This window comes from Gobius niger, assembly GCF_951799975.1.
Source record: "Gobius niger genome assembly, chromosome: 1".
NCBI classification, from domain to species: Eukaryota; Metazoa; Chordata; class Actinopteri; order Gobiiformes; family Gobiidae; genus Gobius; species Gobius niger.
The window spans coordinates 15,962,349-15,981,970 of record NC_136852.1 but is presented as its reverse complement, the minus strand read 5'-3'; the positions used below and the strand labels follow the sequence as shown (position 1 = coordinate 15,981,970).

At 40.9% G+C, this 19,622-nt stretch overlaps 1 protein-coding gene across 8 annotated transcripts in view; it reads right to left on the bottom strand.

The window, feature by feature from the left end:
- dock10 (dedicator of cytokinesis 10) overlaps positions 1–19,622 on the bottom strand; it is a 40,699-nt gene that overhangs the window by 14,640 nt on the left and 6,437 nt on the right. For 4 of the 8 annotated variants that reach the window (XM_079556061.1, XM_079556062.1, XM_079556057.1 and 1 more), the window contains exons 1-22: positions 10,103–10,449; positions 7,111–7,230; positions 6,909–6,998; positions 6,542–6,624; positions 5,713–5,785; positions 5,314–5,445; positions 4,901–5,035; positions 4,635–4,821; positions 4,459–4,544; positions 3,851–3,934; positions 3,618–3,773; positions 3,300–3,545; positions 3,092–3,214; positions 2,667–2,749; positions 2,460–2,582; positions 2,241–2,320; positions 1,964–2,151; positions 1,784–1,849; positions 1,597–1,689; positions 1,300–1,423; positions 233–354; positions 33–116 (exon numbers count right to left, since the gene is read on the bottom strand). In XM_079556061.1, coding sequence (XP_079412187.1) covers positions 33–116; positions 233–354; positions 1,300–1,423; positions 1,597–1,689; positions 1,784–1,849; positions 1,964–2,151; positions 2,241–2,320; positions 2,460–2,582; positions 2,667–2,749; positions 3,092–3,214; positions 3,300–3,545; positions 3,618–3,773; positions 3,851–3,934; positions 4,459–4,544; positions 4,635–4,821; positions 4,901–5,035; positions 5,314–5,445; positions 5,713–5,785; positions 6,542–6,624; positions 6,909–6,998; positions 7,111–7,230; positions 10,103–10,264 — 2,640 coding nt within the window. In that variant the 5' untranslated portion in view covers positions 10,265–10,449. Of the gene's footprint in view, positions 1–32; positions 117–232; positions 355–1,299; positions 1,424–1,596; positions 1,690–1,783; positions 1,850–1,963; positions 2,152–2,240; positions 2,321–2,459; positions 2,583–2,666; positions 2,750–3,091; positions 3,215–3,299; positions 3,546–3,617; positions 3,774–3,850; positions 3,935–4,458; positions 4,545–4,634; positions 4,822–4,900; positions 5,036–5,313; positions 5,446–5,712; positions 5,786–6,541; positions 6,625–6,908; positions 6,999–7,110; positions 7,231–8,053; positions 8,208–10,102; positions 10,450–19,622 lie in introns of those variants that run through there. The other 4 variants (XM_079556059.1, XM_079556064.1, XM_079556063.1 and 1 more) reach the window with 3 other exon arrangements.

The following is a 19,622-nucleotide window of genomic DNA, read 5'->3' as shown; positions in this document are numbered from 1 at the left end:
ATAAACACTGATGCTGACGTTTTCAAACTTACCTGAGTATATACAGTGGAGATCACATTGGTGGACCCTCTAAAAATGGCTTTTCCCCCATCCACCCACTTCACATCCGCACCGCTCTGTTCAGTGACACCAATGTGATATCTTACTTTGTCAATTAAAAAATCTTTGCATAATTCATCTGGGTTTTAATATTAATACAAAAAAAGTCTTAAAACAACACCTCTGTGCTCACCTTTGTGCTGCTGACTTCCTTATTACCCAGGTAGCCCGGTGGAAGGTTTGAGGAGACCGCGATGTTGAACTCCTGAGTTGTAAGTCGCCCCTCTTTAAGGAGAGGTAGCCATGCATATCCCACTACGAAGGGATTTACATGCAGCTCAGTGACAGCAAACAATAAATTCAATCGTAGCGCTTTACACTTAAAGGGATTTTTCAGGATTTTTGACAGGGCCTCATTTCCTAGTTTTCCAGAGTGTTGTTGATTTCTGGAGATTTTTTTTCTTCTTTTAATTCATGTAGTCCTTATATTTGAGGAGTTTAGTGGTGCTAGGCTAGTGCTAGGCTAGCGCATGTCTATGGTAACTAGTAGCCTGCATTAAAAACCTCTTCAAAGTTATCGGGTAGTCCTCCAAACGTTGCCATATCTGTTTTGTAGAAAGCTGATTTGTAGTAATGCTGGCCGCAGGTAAACAAACTATTGTAGATCCGGTAACCTAGCAGATCACTCCGCCGCTGCGTAGCTTCGACCAGGAAGTTGATGCTTCTCAAATATAAGTTATTTTAAATGCAAAATGGTTATATTTCAACAATTAAAACACAGACATTTATATCAGTAGTCTATTGTTATTATTGATTTGCCTCAGGTGCACTGTGCTTGGGTTAGACTGTTTTTAATGCAGGCTACTATATACCATAGACATGCACTAGCCTAGCACTAGCCTAGCACTAGCACTAGCCTAGCACCACTAAACTCTTCAAATATAAGGACTGCATGAATTAAAAATATATCTCCAGAGGTCAGCAATACTCTGGATAACTAGGAAATGAGGCCCCATGTCAAAAATCCTGAAATATCCCTTTAACAGCGCAATAATATCATCATCATAATAGGATGGAAACCATGGTGCATCTTTTATTCCATGGTAATAATTGATCCTAAAACTTTTTAAGCATTTTCTTGACAATAATATCGAAAAAGAGGCTGCAACTATATTATTCATTGTACTGCATGTTTACCATTATATTACTGTGTTATTACTGTGCTGTGTAACCCATTCATATATTTGACCAGTAACATACCTGACGTCTCCAGAGCTTCTTTCCTTTTTGCATTTGTCTTTGCATTAATGTCGCACGTGACATGGTAAAATGAAAAAAGTAGATGGTGTTTTTCATGAAGATGCGTTGGAAGTTCAATCTTCACCTGAGGATGGATGACATGTAAATATCATATCTAGAAGTAACGTGTCCAAATTCAATGCCGAACCGATGGACATTCATTTTTACATTTTTCAGCTACAAAAGGTTATAGCTATGAATCTGGCAGAAATGGCTGACAAAAAGCTTTCTAATTAGCTCCACCTGTATTTTACAAACCTCGTCATAAAAGTCTGGGTTCTGGGAATGATGCAGGACAGTGGAGCAGGCTGCTGTGGTGAAAAGTGGCCCTCCTGGCTTCCCGTATATGCACTGATAAAAGAAAAAAATGAATATAAAACGGGGTTGAAAGTTTAAAAGCAGTGGATGAAACAATAACACTATTAGAGCCACTTAGTTCGCTTGCCTTCACCGGCTTGGCACTTTCGTCGTCAGAGCTGCGGAACTCCACATAGACTGCAAGATTACGAGCCTGTGGACAAAAGGGCCGTTGTACTTTCCACATACAAAGCAGCAAGAAAAAAACAACAACACACAACGAAGCGGAGAAAGAAGAAGCATAGGTCAGCTCATGATTTTACTCTACCTTAGCAAAACTCTTCTGGCTGTCATACTTGAGGTGTTTGGGAAAGACGTAAATGTGGTTCTTGTAAACACGGTGCGGCTGAGTGAACTTCGTTGCGTCCTGGACAAACTCCTCCACCTCCACTGTCGGCTGGTGCTTGTCCAGTTCGTCAAATGGCTTTACTGGGACATAGGATGAGGTCACACAATCTGGAAATATATATTTATAGGATATTAAATATGTCTCCCAAAAAACGCCACATTATGGTGTACTGTCGGTATCAGTTGGGGAGACATACTTGGATACTCCATTGGCACATAGTCCATTGCAATGTCCAGAGTCCCAGGAATTGTTTGTAATTTACTTGTTTTCTCAGCCCTGTGTAGAAATAATAGCATGAAGGCTCACACGATATGACATGAAACAAACTAATCTACTCAACTGCATTATAAACTGGTATTTACTATGACAAATAAAGCCCATTCCCTTTATAAATGTTCAATCTGCTGCTATTTACCTTCTGTATTCATTGACAAGCTTAATAAGATCCTCTGTGGATATTTTGTTGCTCTCTTGTCTAAAAAGAGGAGAGAAACGAGAATCTCGATCCAGAGCCCCGTGGTTGTCCTTAAACACTGGCCTGTAAGAGCCCAATAACATATAGGCTGTTAGTCTAACAATAAAATTACATGTGTTTGACTTTCAATCTTGCAATGACACAAACCTCACAGCCCATGCAAATGGCATGCGGTACTTTCCCAGTTTACTACAGAAGTGCTTGTTGGACTTAATGACCTTCTGCACTGTCTGCGAGTGAAACAATACAATGTAAAGATGAATGGACAGAGGAAGAAGGTGAATTCAATATAACGTTACATGAGAAGTCCTAATTTATTGCAGGCCTATATGTACTGACAAAGCATTTTCAATTTAGTATCGCTGGCTGCAGGTCAGATGTCTGGAAATTCACTTAGCTCTTTAAACAAACATTGCCAGAACTACTGTGTTTAGTTAAGTATTTGGCCCAGCGCATCTAAATATATGTCTGTTCATTTGTTAGTAATGATAAGTGGATACCAAGTCACTGAGTTTATGCCACATTAGTGTAAAAAAAGAATATGTTATGTAAAACTAAGCTGTCTTTCATACCTTGCTGGAGTCTGTGTTCTTGATGTATGGTTCTGTCCCACATGCAATGTTTCCCATTAACACTTTTTCCACTCGGGCCACCATCACTATGTCAGTGTGGGGGTTGGTCACAGAAAAGATTGCCTGTAGATAAAGGGGGCGACTGTCAGCAGCAGAAAAAACACCTTCATCAAAAAAACTGCTCAGATATGCAGTGCACATTATTTACCTTTTGAGGGAAGCAGAGCCAGTGCTCCAAATCCAAGCTGAGGTAACAGTCCCCCGATTTGTTTTCTGAAGGAGAGAGGCCGTTCTCTTGTCCTGACAGCGCCACCACCTGACCGTTTGTTCCAGTAGAGCAACCCCCAAGCATCTGGCGCACAGCCTCATGGTTCAAATCCACATGGAAATCTGCAGAGATTTTCCTGCCCTCTCTTATATCCACGAGGGTCAATGATACGAAGAATGGCTCAATCTGTTAAGGCAAACACATGTGTAGTTACAAAGTTGTATAAAGCCCATGTCAACAACTGGTGGTTCTGCTTACATTAGTGACCGGCTCAGTGTCGTTTTCACTGAGGCAGCCCTGCAGCATCAGGTTAAGGCTTCGGCAGGTGATCATAAACCTTCTGCCCAACTTCTCCTCAAAGGGGCGCACTGTTGGCTCAGGGGGTGGATGCTCAGTTCGTGGGCTTCTTAAAACCTATATGACATGGTAGTTTATGTAAGTATGCATTTACCAAAAACATACACACACAAGACCTGGGAAATGATACATACAGGGGTGTCAGGATCAAGAGAGAAAAGGTTCAGTCTCTCCTCTCTCCTGGCACAGCGAAGTCCCTCGTCTGTCTCGCCAATATACTGAACAAGAAGATGAGAGTTAAACGTGCTGTGGCTTACATATCATTTGTGTCAGGTAGGCCTATTGTATTTTACAAATGTTGCTACTGCTGTGACATTTATAGGTAACTGAAACCAAAATCAGGAAGTGTGCGATCACACTCTAGAACAGTGACTCTCGACTGGTTCAACCCATCATGACAGTCTACATAAAATAGTTGACCTTTCAAGAGCCACCAGGTCTATAAAAATATCAAGTCATGTCTAAACTAGATCTTAAAGAAAGTCCAAAATATACCTAAGGAAAACACCTAAATTATTAAAGCATGAATGAAATGATCTCATAAGATTGCCTAAAATAGACACAGTGTACCACAGTTTAAGAAGTACTATGTAACTGCATATCACATCAATCATTATCATAGGACTGGCTAGCAAAAACAATACAAACTATTTATAAGCAGAGATTTTTGACAAAGACATGCAACTCCCAGAATATGGTGTACGGAAAAAGTAAATTAGTCACAGAAAATGCAAATAAAAACCTTTGCCAACTCAGGATTGATTCCATTCTCTGTTGTGTCTTCATTTTCCTGTAAGCTGCCGTCACCCATCGACAGATCAAACACATCTGGAGAAAAATAATATTTAGTTTTATTTTTCTGTGTATTGATCCTCATTCTGTTCTGCCCAGTTATGATGACAGCAAGAATGGACATACCCTGGCGGTGCTCGGTGAGGTCCACACTCTTGCGGTCCGGAATGGGCGCGTCGTGTGGACTGATTTGTAAAATGCGGGTCAAAGTGCTGATCCACTCCTCCATGTCCTGCTCACTCTCCGCGGCCAGCACGAAGTAAGTCACTTCATTCATCTTCAGCTCAAAGGCATGTTTCCTCAGACGGTTATTCTGGAAGATTATGAAGTCTTAAGCATTACCAAAACAAAACCTGCAAACAGTGTCTAACAACATGAGACTTGGAACATACCTGCACTACACCTGTGCACGAGTCGAGAAAGATGCACCCTTTGGGCTCCTTTGAGATCTTTTCGTCTTTGTAGAAATTCATGATGTAAGAATTGTCAGTCAACTGGGTCAGTTGGAAATATCTCCTTTTGAAAGACTGCAAAGAGGGAAAGCACTGTCAGAGTAACATTTTGGCTCAATTTGCAGATTCAAGCTTGCATTATAACACAAATTGTTGAAATCTTCCCCTGTCATAGCATTTCTCGAGTGTATTCAGACTTTCTCCACATGAAGGTACTTTTTTTCCCACTGTCACAGCCCACATGGGACAGTCCCGTCTGCCCTCGTTGCCAGTCTACCAGGGTCCACAGTGTTCACCTCGTGACCTTCAGACTCGAGACGGAGCGGTGTCTCAACAGAGAGATGCGTCCTTACCCGGACAGTGATGCTGTTGTTGACAGTGCTGTTGAAGTTTCCCTTGTAGAGCCAGCCAGACCGGAAAACTCCATTCCCGCCAGTGCCTGATCCAGCCCCTCCTCCTTTGGACGAGGAGAGGGAGGTGGTGTCCTGTAAATACAAATACATTAAGACAATAAAACAGAAAGCTGACGATCGATAGGAACAAGGAAAGTTGCAAGGCTTATTGCATTGTGTATTAGCCACTTTTCAGCCAAATGATGTCCGTGGCTTAAATGCTTTCAGCTAACTGCTTTTGTAGCGTATTTCTAACAACTTAAGTTGCACTAAATCAATTTAAACAAAAAGAGCAGGATGCTACCCACTTGTAATACATTCATACTAAAAGCTTTCTGCCAAGACATGCTGTTTACTGACCTCATCTTTGTCCACATCCTCATAGTCAATCTCAAAACAGTGGGATGGCAGCTTCTCTGCTTTGAATAATTTCCTATAAAATGATGGCAAGAAAGAGGACTTTAAAATGCAATATGACAAAAAATATCTGCTTTCGTAGAGAGTCTTCTCATCATTCCTATAAAAATCAACAATAGGTGACCTTCAAATTGCGCTGCTTCAGTGATTTCACCGTTACCTGCCTTTGTCATTGTGTGTGCTGTGAACTGGAAACACTGGGATGTTCGATACTGCACCCACCCCTCTAGTTTCATTGTTTCACCTGAAAAATGTTAAACTACACAAATCTGTTATCTTTTGTTTTATTTGGGTAAAATTATTCCTAATGGTGGGTTGTTATCTAAAGAGAAGAAATCACCCAATTATAGTGTCTCAGATAGTATGTCCTAGTAAAACTCTGCTCAATAGCTACATCCTGCTTGAAGACCTGACTAACTATTAGGTCATGTGAATGGTACCAAAACTACAGTGGCCTGAAGGGGACATTCCTGTGGTGGCGAGTAGTGCTTACCGGGTCAGTCTCTAAGGGACGAAGAGCACTAATGATGACTGACAGGATTGCTTAAATAACTGACTGGACGTGAAAGGACGTTTTAAGAAAGTGTATTTGTAAAGGAGAAAGAGGAAGCTTGTGTTTAGTTAAATAAATAAATAAAAGGTCTTGTCCAGTGTCGATCTTGTTCCTGTTTATGACCTCGGGATTGCAGATTAAGTCCTTGTTTACACAGGGCTTGTATTGTGTATACTACCATCTAAACAACACTGACGGATTAAGTCGAGCTTTCAGTACCTGGGCAAGAGGCGGTAGTCTCCAGCATAGTCTTCATACATAAACTGGACTACATTCAGGTCGGAGTTATAATACTGACAGGCCTGAAGAAAAAGAAATACATTATAATTTTAGTACAAAATAAAACAATGGAGTAGAACAGACCGTTTACATAATTTTGAAATTGTCAATATATTTAGCTACTTCTTTACTTATCAGTTTGAATAATACACTGACTAACAACACCAGTAATGTTACAATACATGTATTTTCTGGGGAATTCCCATTCACAGGATTAACATCTTGAGTAAACATCTGTGGCAGGACTATAGTTATTAGTATTGACTGACAGCTCCTCAGCAGAGCCCTGCAGGGAGCTCAGCCTCACCTGTCTGACCAGCAGACATTCAGCCTGTCCCTCTGCGCCCTCGGGGACCGTGGACTGGAGAGTTCGCCTCTCCTGAGGCACCGTAGACACCTGTGGGGACAGAAAAAATCATCTAAGAGGTAAAACTTTCCTTTCTCTTTATTATATGTTGTTTTAAACTGTTTAACAAAATGGCATCATCGACAGGAAACATTCTTCTTACTGTGAAGTCATTGTCCGGAAACAGGAGCAGGTCTCTGAGAGGGTCTTCCTTCAGCTCATCCCCCAGCTCTGAGACGACCGCCTCATAGTCCAGAGGATCAATCAGCTTAGGCTTTTCCTGCTGTGAACACACATCCATATAGCATTAATGATAACTAAATATAGTTTATCTTCAGGTTTGTAAAACAAAGCAATGAAAGCATAACGAATGAACTAAACCTAATAGTGATGCCGTGACATTTTAGCCACAGATTTATAAAGGAAGTAAATGACGATTATGTGCATAAGGTTTTGACACAAAATGCAACTTGTCAAATTATTGAGGAACCGCACAGTTATGAAGAACATACACACGTAAACAAAACAAGCAGGGTTAAATTATTCACTCAGATGTTCACACCTTGAAAGGAAAATAAGAAAACTTTTTTAACCCACAGGGTGTGATCAGGTTACCTGAGGTCAAGCTAAAATATTATAGGAGAACAAATGATTTAGTGCCACTTTAGTACCACAAAACACAAAGCAATATGCAGGATTTACAGCTAGATAAATTCTGTTCTGTCAGAGAAAAGAGTAGACACAGCAACAACAGCAGAGCTAAAACTGGTGGAGGCTGTGGTCTGAGACAGAGGAAGTCAATCACACGTGCTTCTACTCTCAACTGTGTCTGTAGCATCTTATTTAGGGTCGATTATTAGTCACATTTGTCTTTTATAATAATAATAAGTTACCATGTGTAAATATTTAGATGTAAGAATTAAATGAACATAAAGTAAGAAATTGTATTATATTGTATTGTATTTCATGGTAGTTACACTGACAATAGCCTTGAGACTACTATCCACCTCCATACAGTTAATGCACCTCTAAATAATCAACAACAGTAAAAAAGCCTGTTACATTCCTAAACAAAAAATATTACTAACAATTAAGAACCAACATACTATACTTAGCCGAGTGAAATCCGCACGCGCACGCTTGGTCTTTATTTTTCTCCTGAAAGTAATTTTGCTTCTGAAGCTCATTGCCTCAAATTAAAAATCATAAAACATAAAAACTTAACTGGGCATCTTAAGTGGACAATAAATAAAGCTACTGTCATGTGCCCGATCGGAGGCAGAATGAGCAGGTTCGAGTGGTGAGTTATGAGCATGTGGAGGAAGTACGTGCTTGACGTCCAACGTACATTTTACCACAAACCAAACACGTTTGCACACGGTAAGAACACCCCCAGCAAAGAGTCAGCCACAAGTGACACATCACATCATTTCTTCCACCTATAGATATATTAAGATATATTAACTTTCAAAGTAATCTTAGTTGTTACTTATGTGACAAACCATCTTAATCATTAAAATGTGTGAAATTGTGTGCACATAGGCACAAAGTCACTTCCTCCAATCAAACCTCATTGCAGAACAGAATTTGTTTTTGGGGAAGCTTTGATAAGAAGCTGAGCTGGCAACGTCATTAATAGTTCATGTTTTTTTGTTTGTTATTTTTGTATTCTTTTGCTTATAGTTTTTGTAGTAATATTTTTCCAAGTACTATAATTCAAGATTATAACAACAGGTCTAGCACACCCGCAGAAAGAACTGTTCAGAGGAAAGCATCAGTGTGAAAGGTTTGCGCCAATAAATCTGAATCTTAATTACAATATTATAGAACCGCACGCTTGTGAATGCTGCAGTATTCTGTATTCGCTCAGTCGTCTCCTCCTCCTGCTCCCTGTTGCACAGCACCTGCCTCTGTTGGCTTGAGTCTCTCAGCTGCTCTCTCATCTCATCAAACACACCACTCCTTGATTTGCCTTTGATTTCCTCTCTGTATTTCCTGCCCTGGTTTGCACCCATTTTAACATCTTCACTGACTGGCCTCAGATCTGTACGTGCCACTCTCGGAGCAGGGTTTTGTTCGGTGACAGCAACCGTGGCCACAGGACTTCAGCACTGGTCACTGCAGCAAATGGTGCTGTTACAAGAACTGGTCCATGTCAATTTAAAGACCTGTAAAGACAATGGCAATGGGATGAGTGTGGAGAGAGAGGGAAGCATGAAGGATTGATGAGAGGAGTTCCAGGGAGGAGACAGAGGGTAATAGAGACAAACCACAGACATAAGACATCTGCTCTTTATCATTACAGCAACAGAACGTGGACAAGGGAAGACTGGACTAGGTAACACTAATGGAACATGGATCTCATACAGAGGAGGATCCCTGGATGAAAAACAATGGTGCACCGCAAGTAAATAGCTAACGTTATCAACAACCTAGTCAAATAAATAATACCAACAAAAGGTGGCTTTAACATGAAGTGAAAGTTTTCATTTAGAAAACAGATTTTTTAAGTGAGATATCTGCCCCCTCTATGCTGTTCAAATTGATGTTTTACAATCTTCAGTGACATTTTCTGGTGCAGCAACACCGTGTGTGACTATAAAAAAGTAAAGAGTATCAGTAAAGAAAAATATCCATGAAATAGATGCCAAACTTGCATATGAAGAAGCAAGAGTGGAGAGAATTTAGGATGACAGGGATTAAAAGAAATTGGAAACAGAACGAATGGCTGTAAATTATACGCTGCCAAAACATTTTCCACAAAGTTTACCAAAAAGGATGTCTGGGTGAATCACAAACTTGGCAAGGGTTTGCAGCCAGCACAAGAGCAATCTACAAGCTAGCTACAAGTCATTTCAATGGTTTTGTCACAATCAGGCTCATGCTTTTGTTTGAGCAGCTATTTTCATCATCTGTGCAGTATGCGAACAGAAAAGGCACATTTTCCCACAGAAACTAGATTCCTCACGAGTGACCCCACTTTACTCCCCCCCCACCCCCCTTCCATTTCCGCCACAGTGAGAAAACCAGCCCCCATTGATCAGCGTGCATCAACCGCTGCAGCAGAAATTTCACCACAAACTCAAAAAAAAGAAGGGCAACAAGACACTGCATGAATGAATGATAAAAGTGGTGCAGGGAGTTGTACTGGTTACCATGACGATGATGGTCAGCGGTGAGGCGCTAGTCGTGCAGTACGCCTCTAGAGTAGGTGTGGCAGCGTCCAATGACATCTGGTCGTGTCGCGCGCACATGTGTCCACAGTCCGGCCCTCCCACTGAGCGCAACAGCAGCACGGCACTGGCAGAGCAACCCATAATCCACTGCTCCAATCCACCTGGACCTAAGGGTTTTCGTGTGTGGCCAACATAAGGTGTAGTGGCACAGTCTAGTCCCTGTATTCCATCTTGCGCTAGAGTCTGCTGCACTGCTCCAGTCTCTGTCGCGGTGCTCTCCACAGCCGGGCAAGCCTGTCCCTCTCCCTTTCCCTCGAACACACACACTGACTGCAGCTGTGCGCGGTCCAGCCCAGCTCACCAACAAATCACAGTCTGCAGTGGCTGTCAGCTGACCAGAACCAGCTGCAACACACACACACGCACGGGCTACAACAGTTCTGCTGATGTTCACTATGCACCACTTTACTTTCTCTGTGCATTTTTCTCTCAATCAAACAAGCACTTTGAAAGGCTTCTGCAAAAAAGTGACAGTTCTTTCAGACAAACAAAGTGTGCAATAATGCAATAGTCCTATGAGTACAAGGAAGCTTCAATTTACAAGCACTTGTTGGGTTACTTAAGGTAATCTAAAGGGAGTGCACAGAGAGCTTGTAATGTAGGGGAGGACTATGAGGCAAAAAGTCATATCAGTCACGAGTTCTCACAATTAATTGTACACTTAATCAGCTTATATGGCCTTTAAGATCTGTTTTGACGATTTTTTTCTGTCACTGATTACGAAGGAGGCTTGCATTTGACATTAAACAGATAAGAGCAAATTGAGAGACCACAATACGGTATCATGATTCGATTATGTGTTGTTAAATCACCATCCCTATTGTAATGGTTGGCATATTATCCAGACTAACCACTACACTAAAGAATAATTCCTTCACTTTTACATAAAACAGTGAGTCAGCGGGAATGAAACAGCAATCATAAAACTGTAACTGGCGTTGGATGATGCAAAAACTGCCAGCCAGCTTTCACCGGCTTCAGCTGCAAATGAAAGCAATACTGGAGTCAAGGATACATTCTCACTGAAATCTGTAAAGCTTCACATGGCAAAGAAACCACTAAAACTAATTGGTAATGCATCAAAATGACCCACTACCCAACCTTTCTGGAGCTTAACATCTGCACTTCACTAAAATAAATACAGTATGAATTTATGTGCATTGCCATTTTGCCAAAGTAGATTTAGGACCATGTTCCAGACTGGAGGTTGCCAGTGCAGAGTGTCTCTCCTGGGAGTGTTGTGAGAGGCTATATTGAATGGAAAGGGGGGAGTGGGTGGCTTTACAGATGTACGCAGGACTAGAGTGTTCATGTGAAATTCCCCCGGCTTCGGTTCAACGCTCGGCGAGGCAAGACGACGCTGGCTGCAAAAATGACCATGTTCCATTACGTCACTGTTGATCTGCTGCTGCGCCCGTCCATCAATTTATCACTGCACTTTTATCATGTCACCAGCGTCTGCCATTGTTCTTTGTTTAATTTAAATTCAGGTTCAGCCCACACGGTTCGCATAATCATAAGCCTATTCTTATATGGCTTGGTATAATTAAACAGGGGCAAAGGCTTGTCCAGACATTTTTCACAAGGGAGGCCCAGAGGGAGCACTTAATTATGCTGGGTTCACAACAGGCCCAGGTCTTCAAGGCTTTAAGCAAAAATTGTATTCAGTATTCTTGGGAACTTGTATCAAAAGCTTTGTTAATTATTTCCCCATATTTGTTGATGCTGGGTCAAATATTATGAGTAAAACGGATGTGAATTTAAAACTGAAAATCCAATCCAAAGACTGCGTCCATCTTTGTCAACCCCTCGACACGCCCCAGAACATGTGTAAACAGTAGTACATCAAACAGACATTACAAAGCAAGGGCTTTACGAAAACGCAGGATTTTTATAGATATTACACACACAAATAAGTTAATTCTATTGGTGATTTGTGTAAAAACAACATTCTGCATTAAATCTCTTATATAGATACAATTCTTAAGTATAATTATGTAGGACATTTCACACTGCATTGAGAAAGTAACATTCTCTTCAAAATAAAACAGTGTCTGCTTAAACTAATACAACCCAAACATTTACATTGTATCATATTTTTATTGGCCACAACATGTAAGCGTTCACAGGAGAGGGAGGAATAAGTGAGAACACCGCCTGAATCTCGCTGCAGTTCAGAGAGATTCCTAACAATCTGTTGAACTTTGGTTTGCGAAAGATCACGTGGATGCCCCACAGCACTACTGGTAAAATATACTGCGGACTGATGGACCCAAAGTTGAATTGTTTGTAACACCCAACGTCACGTGTGGAGGAAAAATGGATCAGCACCCCAATATCAAAACCCTATCCCCACTGTGAGTAGGGAAATTCGTTAACAACTTGCTATCATCAATGGAAAAAATATTTCACAAGTTTATCAAGATATGTTGCAGAAAATCCTGAGAAATTCCCAACAGAGTGGAATCAGTAAGTGAATCCTTGTGTTAAATAGCTGGCTGACTCTTCTTTTGCAGCAATAACTGCTTTTCTGTAGTTGCAGATTACACACTTGGACCATTCCTCTTTACAAAACTGCTGCATTTCAGCGAGATTCAGGGGGTGTACTTACTTATTCCTCCCTGCCCTGTGAATATTTACATGTTATGTCCAAAAATAATATGATAAAATGTAAATGTCCGGGTGGTGTTAGTTTAAGCAGACACTGTGTACTCATTCTTGTGATTTTAATAAAGATCAGACCACATTTTATGACCAATTAAGCCACAAAAGTGAGAAATTCCAAAGGGTGTACTTACTTCTTCCTCCCACTGCAGATGAAGTTTTTAATTAATAACTTGAACACTCCTTTACAAGCACAACTCACACTCGGCTTCTGGCAATAGTTCAGAAGGGGGTTGAATCAGCACCATTTGATCTCCAAGTTTGTCACACAAAACGCAGCGGCCAGCCGGTTATACACCTCCTCAGAGAGGATGTAACCATAGCGACAATGCCAGGTCATGATTAAGGTCGTTAGTGTCCATGTCACTGTCCCCCACAGACCCACCCCCCTCCTCCGCCAAACCTCATTATTATGATACTTCACACAGCTAAATATAAACAGAATGCACTAAAGGTCCTACAGAGAAAGCATTTGCACATAGAGATCACCAATTCCTCTCCCACACAGTGTCCTAACATTAACACATACCCTATACAGTGACATTCAGTACAAAGTCGGAGAAGTAAACTCTGCCCACCACCGCCTTTCCGCCATCAAATACCATTGGCTTGCACTGAAGGCTCTTTAGTGCAACATGTCTGATTGTAGCGGCTAAAACACAGAGAGGGCCACAGAGATGAGCTTTGTTGAATTGCCAGAAACATCACAATGGACCGGTCATGCAAATATGCCCACGCAAACATGCCCAGAAGATGCCAGTGGTCCTCATGTTATGCAGCTATAGCTCTCACTCACTCGCTGTGTCCAAACAAGACATCATCGCTACACAGGAGATTGGTTTATTCCGATCCAAACTATTTACTCGCTGAAATTGGAGACAGAAATGTGCAAGAACGCTTCAAACGCCACACGTTTACCATGAAACCAAGCAGACCCTTCCATGCATTACTAGGTTTAGTGTGAAAATCTAGTGCCATCTACTGCACATTTAAACGGTCGTTCAGGAGAGAAAAAAAAAAGAGTAACTTGATGCAATATGGACGCGTAAATAAGGGTTGATTGTTGACCTCTTTGTGCACATTTATCTTGTTTATCTTGTATCTTGTAATTAATATAGCCTACATGTCATGTGTGCCACTGCTTGTTGAAATAAAAGGCTGTAAACAAATATTTCATACTGTAATATGAAGAGTTTATTTGCTGTTGCAGTATTCACATTACATCTGGAAAAATAAAATCACTTTGCAAAAACATTGGGTTGACAAGAGCCACATTCATTGTTTTATTCCAAATAATGAAAGAGGAAGCCACTAAAATAAAAATGTTATCTTTGGTCCAATCTCATTCCCTAACATATTTATACCATCCCACTTCTTTATAGCGGAGAGTTTATAGGCACATTTCACAACATGAAGGGTCACGTTTAGGGGTCACTTTAACAGATGCTAGAAAACTAGCATGTAAGTTCATGATATGGAAATAAATTCTTTATAATTATATGCACAGTGTTTTTCCCACAAATGTCAAAGGAGGGCAAAACTAATTTCATTCCAATACCTTGAAAGAAATCAGGTATAGCGCCTTTAACAGCCTTTGTATATCATCACATTGATGTTTATGATTCCCTGCTTTTCTTTCATTGTGTCCTGGTTAAGTTGCCTGAAACTGGTCAGAATGACATCACTGGGGTGTACGGGCAAAGCGCCGCCATCATTTGTAGAGCTAATGTTTTCCAGCTGCATGGCTTCAGACCATGCGATTCTTGTGCTTGAGCTAAACCTTCACTGTGAACATTGCTGAAGGCGACGGAGTGGCGGCCGTTGGGTATAAATGATTCTGCAGAAGATAGGGCAGAGTGGACATTGTTGCAGAAACCATTTGAAGAGAATAACACAAGACATGTTGGCTGCTTTAGCCAACTAGGCCAAGGAGGAAACCACAGTCCATTTAACCTGTTACAGTGCCTTGTAAGCAGTTTGCTCCTCTGTAGTTAGCTTCCCCGTGGAGCTGCAGGCTGACTCATGCCAGGGGTGTTTGATGTGGTCCGCTGTTCCACTAAAATTACTTGGGAAAACACAAAGCTGTTCCCATGGCGACCACAACAGGAAGGATGCTGTCACTCACTGGCTCTAGGTTCCCAGCGAGCACCAGTCTGGACTCGAGAGACAAGCAGTAATAAAAAAAGGCAAAGGGTCAAGTTATTTCAGGTTCCACTTCTTTCGTACATTCCTTTCTCTGTGCATATCATCACCACACTTAGTCTGCCACCTACAAGCAGGCAAGTATACTTATTCGTATATTAGAATGGCTTGGGACTGGCACAAAGAGTACACTGACATGACTTCTTTATTTACACATAATATTAGTGAGATTTATCATATGTCAGGGCTCCAGATTGAGGTGCATAATACATGCTCTATAATGTACTGGTCAGCAAAATAGTTTCCCTGATTACAACAGTGCTAAGGAACACTGCGCACACCCGGGAGGCGACAGGTGCAGGGTAACTTATGCAAAAAAGAAAGAAGGCTCCCGTACACCGTGTCACTCTTTCAGGCAGTTATTGCTGCTTCAGTCAGGCTCCCTGACAATGGTCAGCTTTTTTCCCTTTATGCCCAGATGCAACAGTGCAATCAGTTCATTGTCCTAAGTAGATATAGGGCTAAGTTGTTATTATAGGCTAATATTATAGGTCATAATACGCTATACTTTATATCAATGGGAGAATGATGGCCTAAAATAATATTATTTCTATTCAGTTCATAATTAAATTATATTTATTACACTTGTAAAATATACGGTTATAGACGATTAACTGAAACGGTGAACAGTAGATGGTGAAGCTACTGCAGAAGTATTGACAATGAACCCTGTTTTCAGGATCCTTCCTAAAGTGGTGCATTAAATTAGGTCCTAGCACACTGAAACTAAAAACCTACACACATTTAAGTCAGGAGAGCTGTAAGTAATCCTTAGATTTAAAACTAATTAATAACTGCTATATATTCATTTTAGTATAACCCTTTTATCCTGCAATCAAAGAGCTAAATGTGATCTAAATTTTCAACGTGTATTTTGTATTTGTATTTTGTCTGTAACCACTGCACTCAGTAAAACCTCACTCTGCAAAAGCAACACCGCAGCACACTCTCTGGAGCACAAACAGGAAGACAAAGATTAAACTGCTCTTTTTACCTGAAGTAACCCTTAAGCCATAAAAGTCACTTCAAGCTTCATTTAAGACCATTTTCAACAATCTCTCTCTGGCGCTTCAAATGGGTTTATAAAATGCTGAGCTTAGCTGAGTTTAAAAAAGTACTGGATCCGTGCAAATGCACAACAGGAAATGTCAAATTAAGACAAAGGATTGATGCCGGATGGCCATTTTAATTAGTTGTTGAAATCAAACTAATAAACACAGAACAAGCCTGTATCTACCGCATGTTGATTTTTTGTCATGGGCACCACATGGGGAGTAAAGGGAGTCAGAACACACAGTGCCAATGCCATCTAGTGCTAAAGAGTCAACACAGCAGGCTGTGAACACCACATTGTTGCATCCTGCAGGGGGCGCTCCATCCCAAACTGTAATCTAAGCTTCCTTAGTTTCTGGTTTGTTTAGAGAAAGAAGCTATTAAAATGTCTTTAACTTGGAAGCCAGGTCCTGGGGCAGGGGAGATGTTGGGGGAGGGCCCGCAGAAGGGTGCAGAGGAGAGTGGAGCAGGGGAAGAGAAGAGCAGCTGCCAGGAACAGGGGAAAGTTTCCATCCCCTTGAACTCATGTCGCTTTAAAATCCACATTGACCCGCCAAAACAATGACTGAAGCACAGTGATTCCGAGGCTCCGATTACTTTTATTATTTATTATTATTTAGGACCCTGAGACACCATCCATCACACCGTGTGAAATGTGTTCACAATATTTTGAAAATGGGACAATTTATGACTACAAAGGCATTTTCCCCAAGGAGGCAAATAAACCCAAAAAAATAATGATCACAATACAATTTTTTGTTTTTAATCAATTAAAAGAGATTGCGTGGGCACCTTATAAATACAATGCAACGTTTGTGTTTTTTTCCCTTTATCATATCATTTTAGTAAATCTTGGGTAACTGCAGTTAAGAGACAAATTGGACAGAAAAATAAATATTGCTTATAAAATAGACCGAGAGGATGGACTGAAGAAAAGTATAACAGCAACCATGAACATTTCTCGTGCCATTGCAAACAGAGCTCCTCTCTCAGCTCAGCCAGTGCCTCATTAATCCAGTCTCCCACGTGGCATCGCTCCTCTTCTCTGCCCCATAACCCTCTTCAGCCCCCTGTCTTATTCTCCAGCTGCCATTCATAAACAGCTGAGCTCTTTAGTTGTCTTATGCAAAAGGAAATTTTACACAAATATCTAAATTAAGCTTGGATAGAAGTTTTCTAAAATCTAAAATGTGTTTAGCAAGGCAGACCATAGACACAACTATCATAATCTATAACATAGACATGGTATTTCTTCTTGAGCATGTCCAGGCAGATGGGACAATTCTTAATATTTTTTTTGCTAATATCTATGAGCAAAATGAACTGAATCAAAATAACAGCAAGCAGATAACTAAACAATCACTGTATCCATTGTTGTAATTAGGCAGTAATGAGCTTTGCAAACAACAACACATTCTGTCACCATGAAGTCTTCAAACGTTTATGTTAAGGTTAAGGTGCACTTTATTGCCCCCGTAAGGAAATTTGTCCTCTGCATCCTTTGATGCTGCTGGGGAAAGAGCAGTGGGGACCCATCTCCAGATGTGCACTCAGAAGTGAATTCTCTTCAATGGTCAGTGTCACCTGGCTGGAGGATTCACCTATGGTACATGTTTTTAGTGGTAGAGGAAACCTACGCAGACACAAGGAGAACATGCAAAACCCAAACACCGGCCCCGGGATCAAACCAGGGATGCCAGCTTAAATCTGACTAACCCTGTAGATTAGACCTCTACAAACATGCACCATGATCGGGTTAGTTAAGCGAATGTAAATGTGCGCCATGAACGGAATCTTGATTTAACAACATAACGTTGTTAAATCAAGAATCAATTAGGTTTGCAATTAATGACATTAATTCCAAACCTAATTTAGTCAAAAAAAAGTGCAATAACAGGTTTTCCTTAATGGCTAAGTGCAAAGGTCTTGTTACATTCTTAATCATGCCTGAAGTGTTAGAAATTGTGTGTGAGTGTTTGTTTTTGACCTGAACATTTTGGAAATTATTTAACCCTGAACTAAAAAAAAAATTCATTTGCAGCACTTCATACCATAACCTTAACAAGTATTGATCTCAGAAATGGTAAAACTTATAAAGTATAGAGCGCCATATCTGGCCTTTAGCGGCAAGTATATTAGTCGATACAGAAAGTTCAAATCTTTGTCTTTTTTATATATAAATTGGACCATTGGGATCAAATACATTCTGGGGTTCTCTGGCTGTCTGAAAGATAAGAGTATCAGGCCTTTTTGCAATATAAACAAATAACCCTTGATTTAGGGAAAACCAATATCAAGTCTTTGTCTGAGCACTTTATCCTTGTGCTGCTACTCATATAATGATATCTTTATAACTCTTATAGCTAAAAAATGTGTCCTCACTTTGAACCCTCTATACTCTCCAAAACCAAGTCCAAGCTAATATTGACTTTTATGCGCTCATGCCAGAAACTCACACCAACTTCACCGAACACTTGGGATGCCATTATCATCATGTAAAGCAAATCATAACACTGACGACTGGAGTAGAGAAAAACGCTGTCTGAATGGCTACATTGTAATAAATCATGCAGTAACAACGCCTACGCATGACACCAACACAAAGCCTACATGTGACCCTGGGGCGACCTCTACCTCATCTGGCAGACGCCCACTCAGCAGCTCCTTCTCCCCACGGTCCCCTCGGCGTAAGACGCAGCTGCTGTAAGGACTTTTCCTCGTGTGTTTTCATATGCATAATCCTGCCTCCTTTACCTCTACCCCAATTTGCCCGAGCGCCCCTTTATGATTCGGTCTGTCCCGCTCATTGACCCCCTTTCTTCCAATGTCTTTCACAGATCTCTTTCCAGTGCTTTGGCCGACGTTGAAGGCGCGATAAATTCACCAAAGAACAAGTCCGTTACAATAGTACAGCGAGGAGGAAGCCAAATGGATTCGAAATGCAAGGGGATTTCAAAACCGCTCAATGAGATCCAAAATACTCCGTATTGTGGTTGTGGATACAGTAGTAAATTTAGTTTGTGACATAACGCTAGATTCACTTCAGAAACATTAGGTAGATTTCCACCCATTGCTGCTGAAGTAACCGTGAACAGTGAACGACTACCAAAAAGCTCTTCTTGTGTTCTTTTGTTAAATAGCCTCTAGTTCTGAAAGCAGATGTTTTCGAGATTGAATGTTACCATTGAAAGCTGGCCTTGTAGGGGGGGAAAAGCAAACACAGTGCATATAATAACACTAGCTAAAATCATTATATAAAAAGTAGAGAAACACACACTGAAGAAGGCTGTTTTGTTGTAACACGCAATGGTTTTAAAGATTTCAGATTGATCAGCCTCTTTTTCATTCATAAAGGAATAGGCCACCGTTTTTACATGCTGAGATATATTCTTACCTTAGCTTAGACAAGTTCATTTGTACCTGTCTGGTCTTCACGCGTGCCCTCAGTCACGTAAACACAACACAGCAGCGTTAGCATTTAGCCTCTCCTCCTCTCCTCTATAGCTCCAAACGAGGTGAA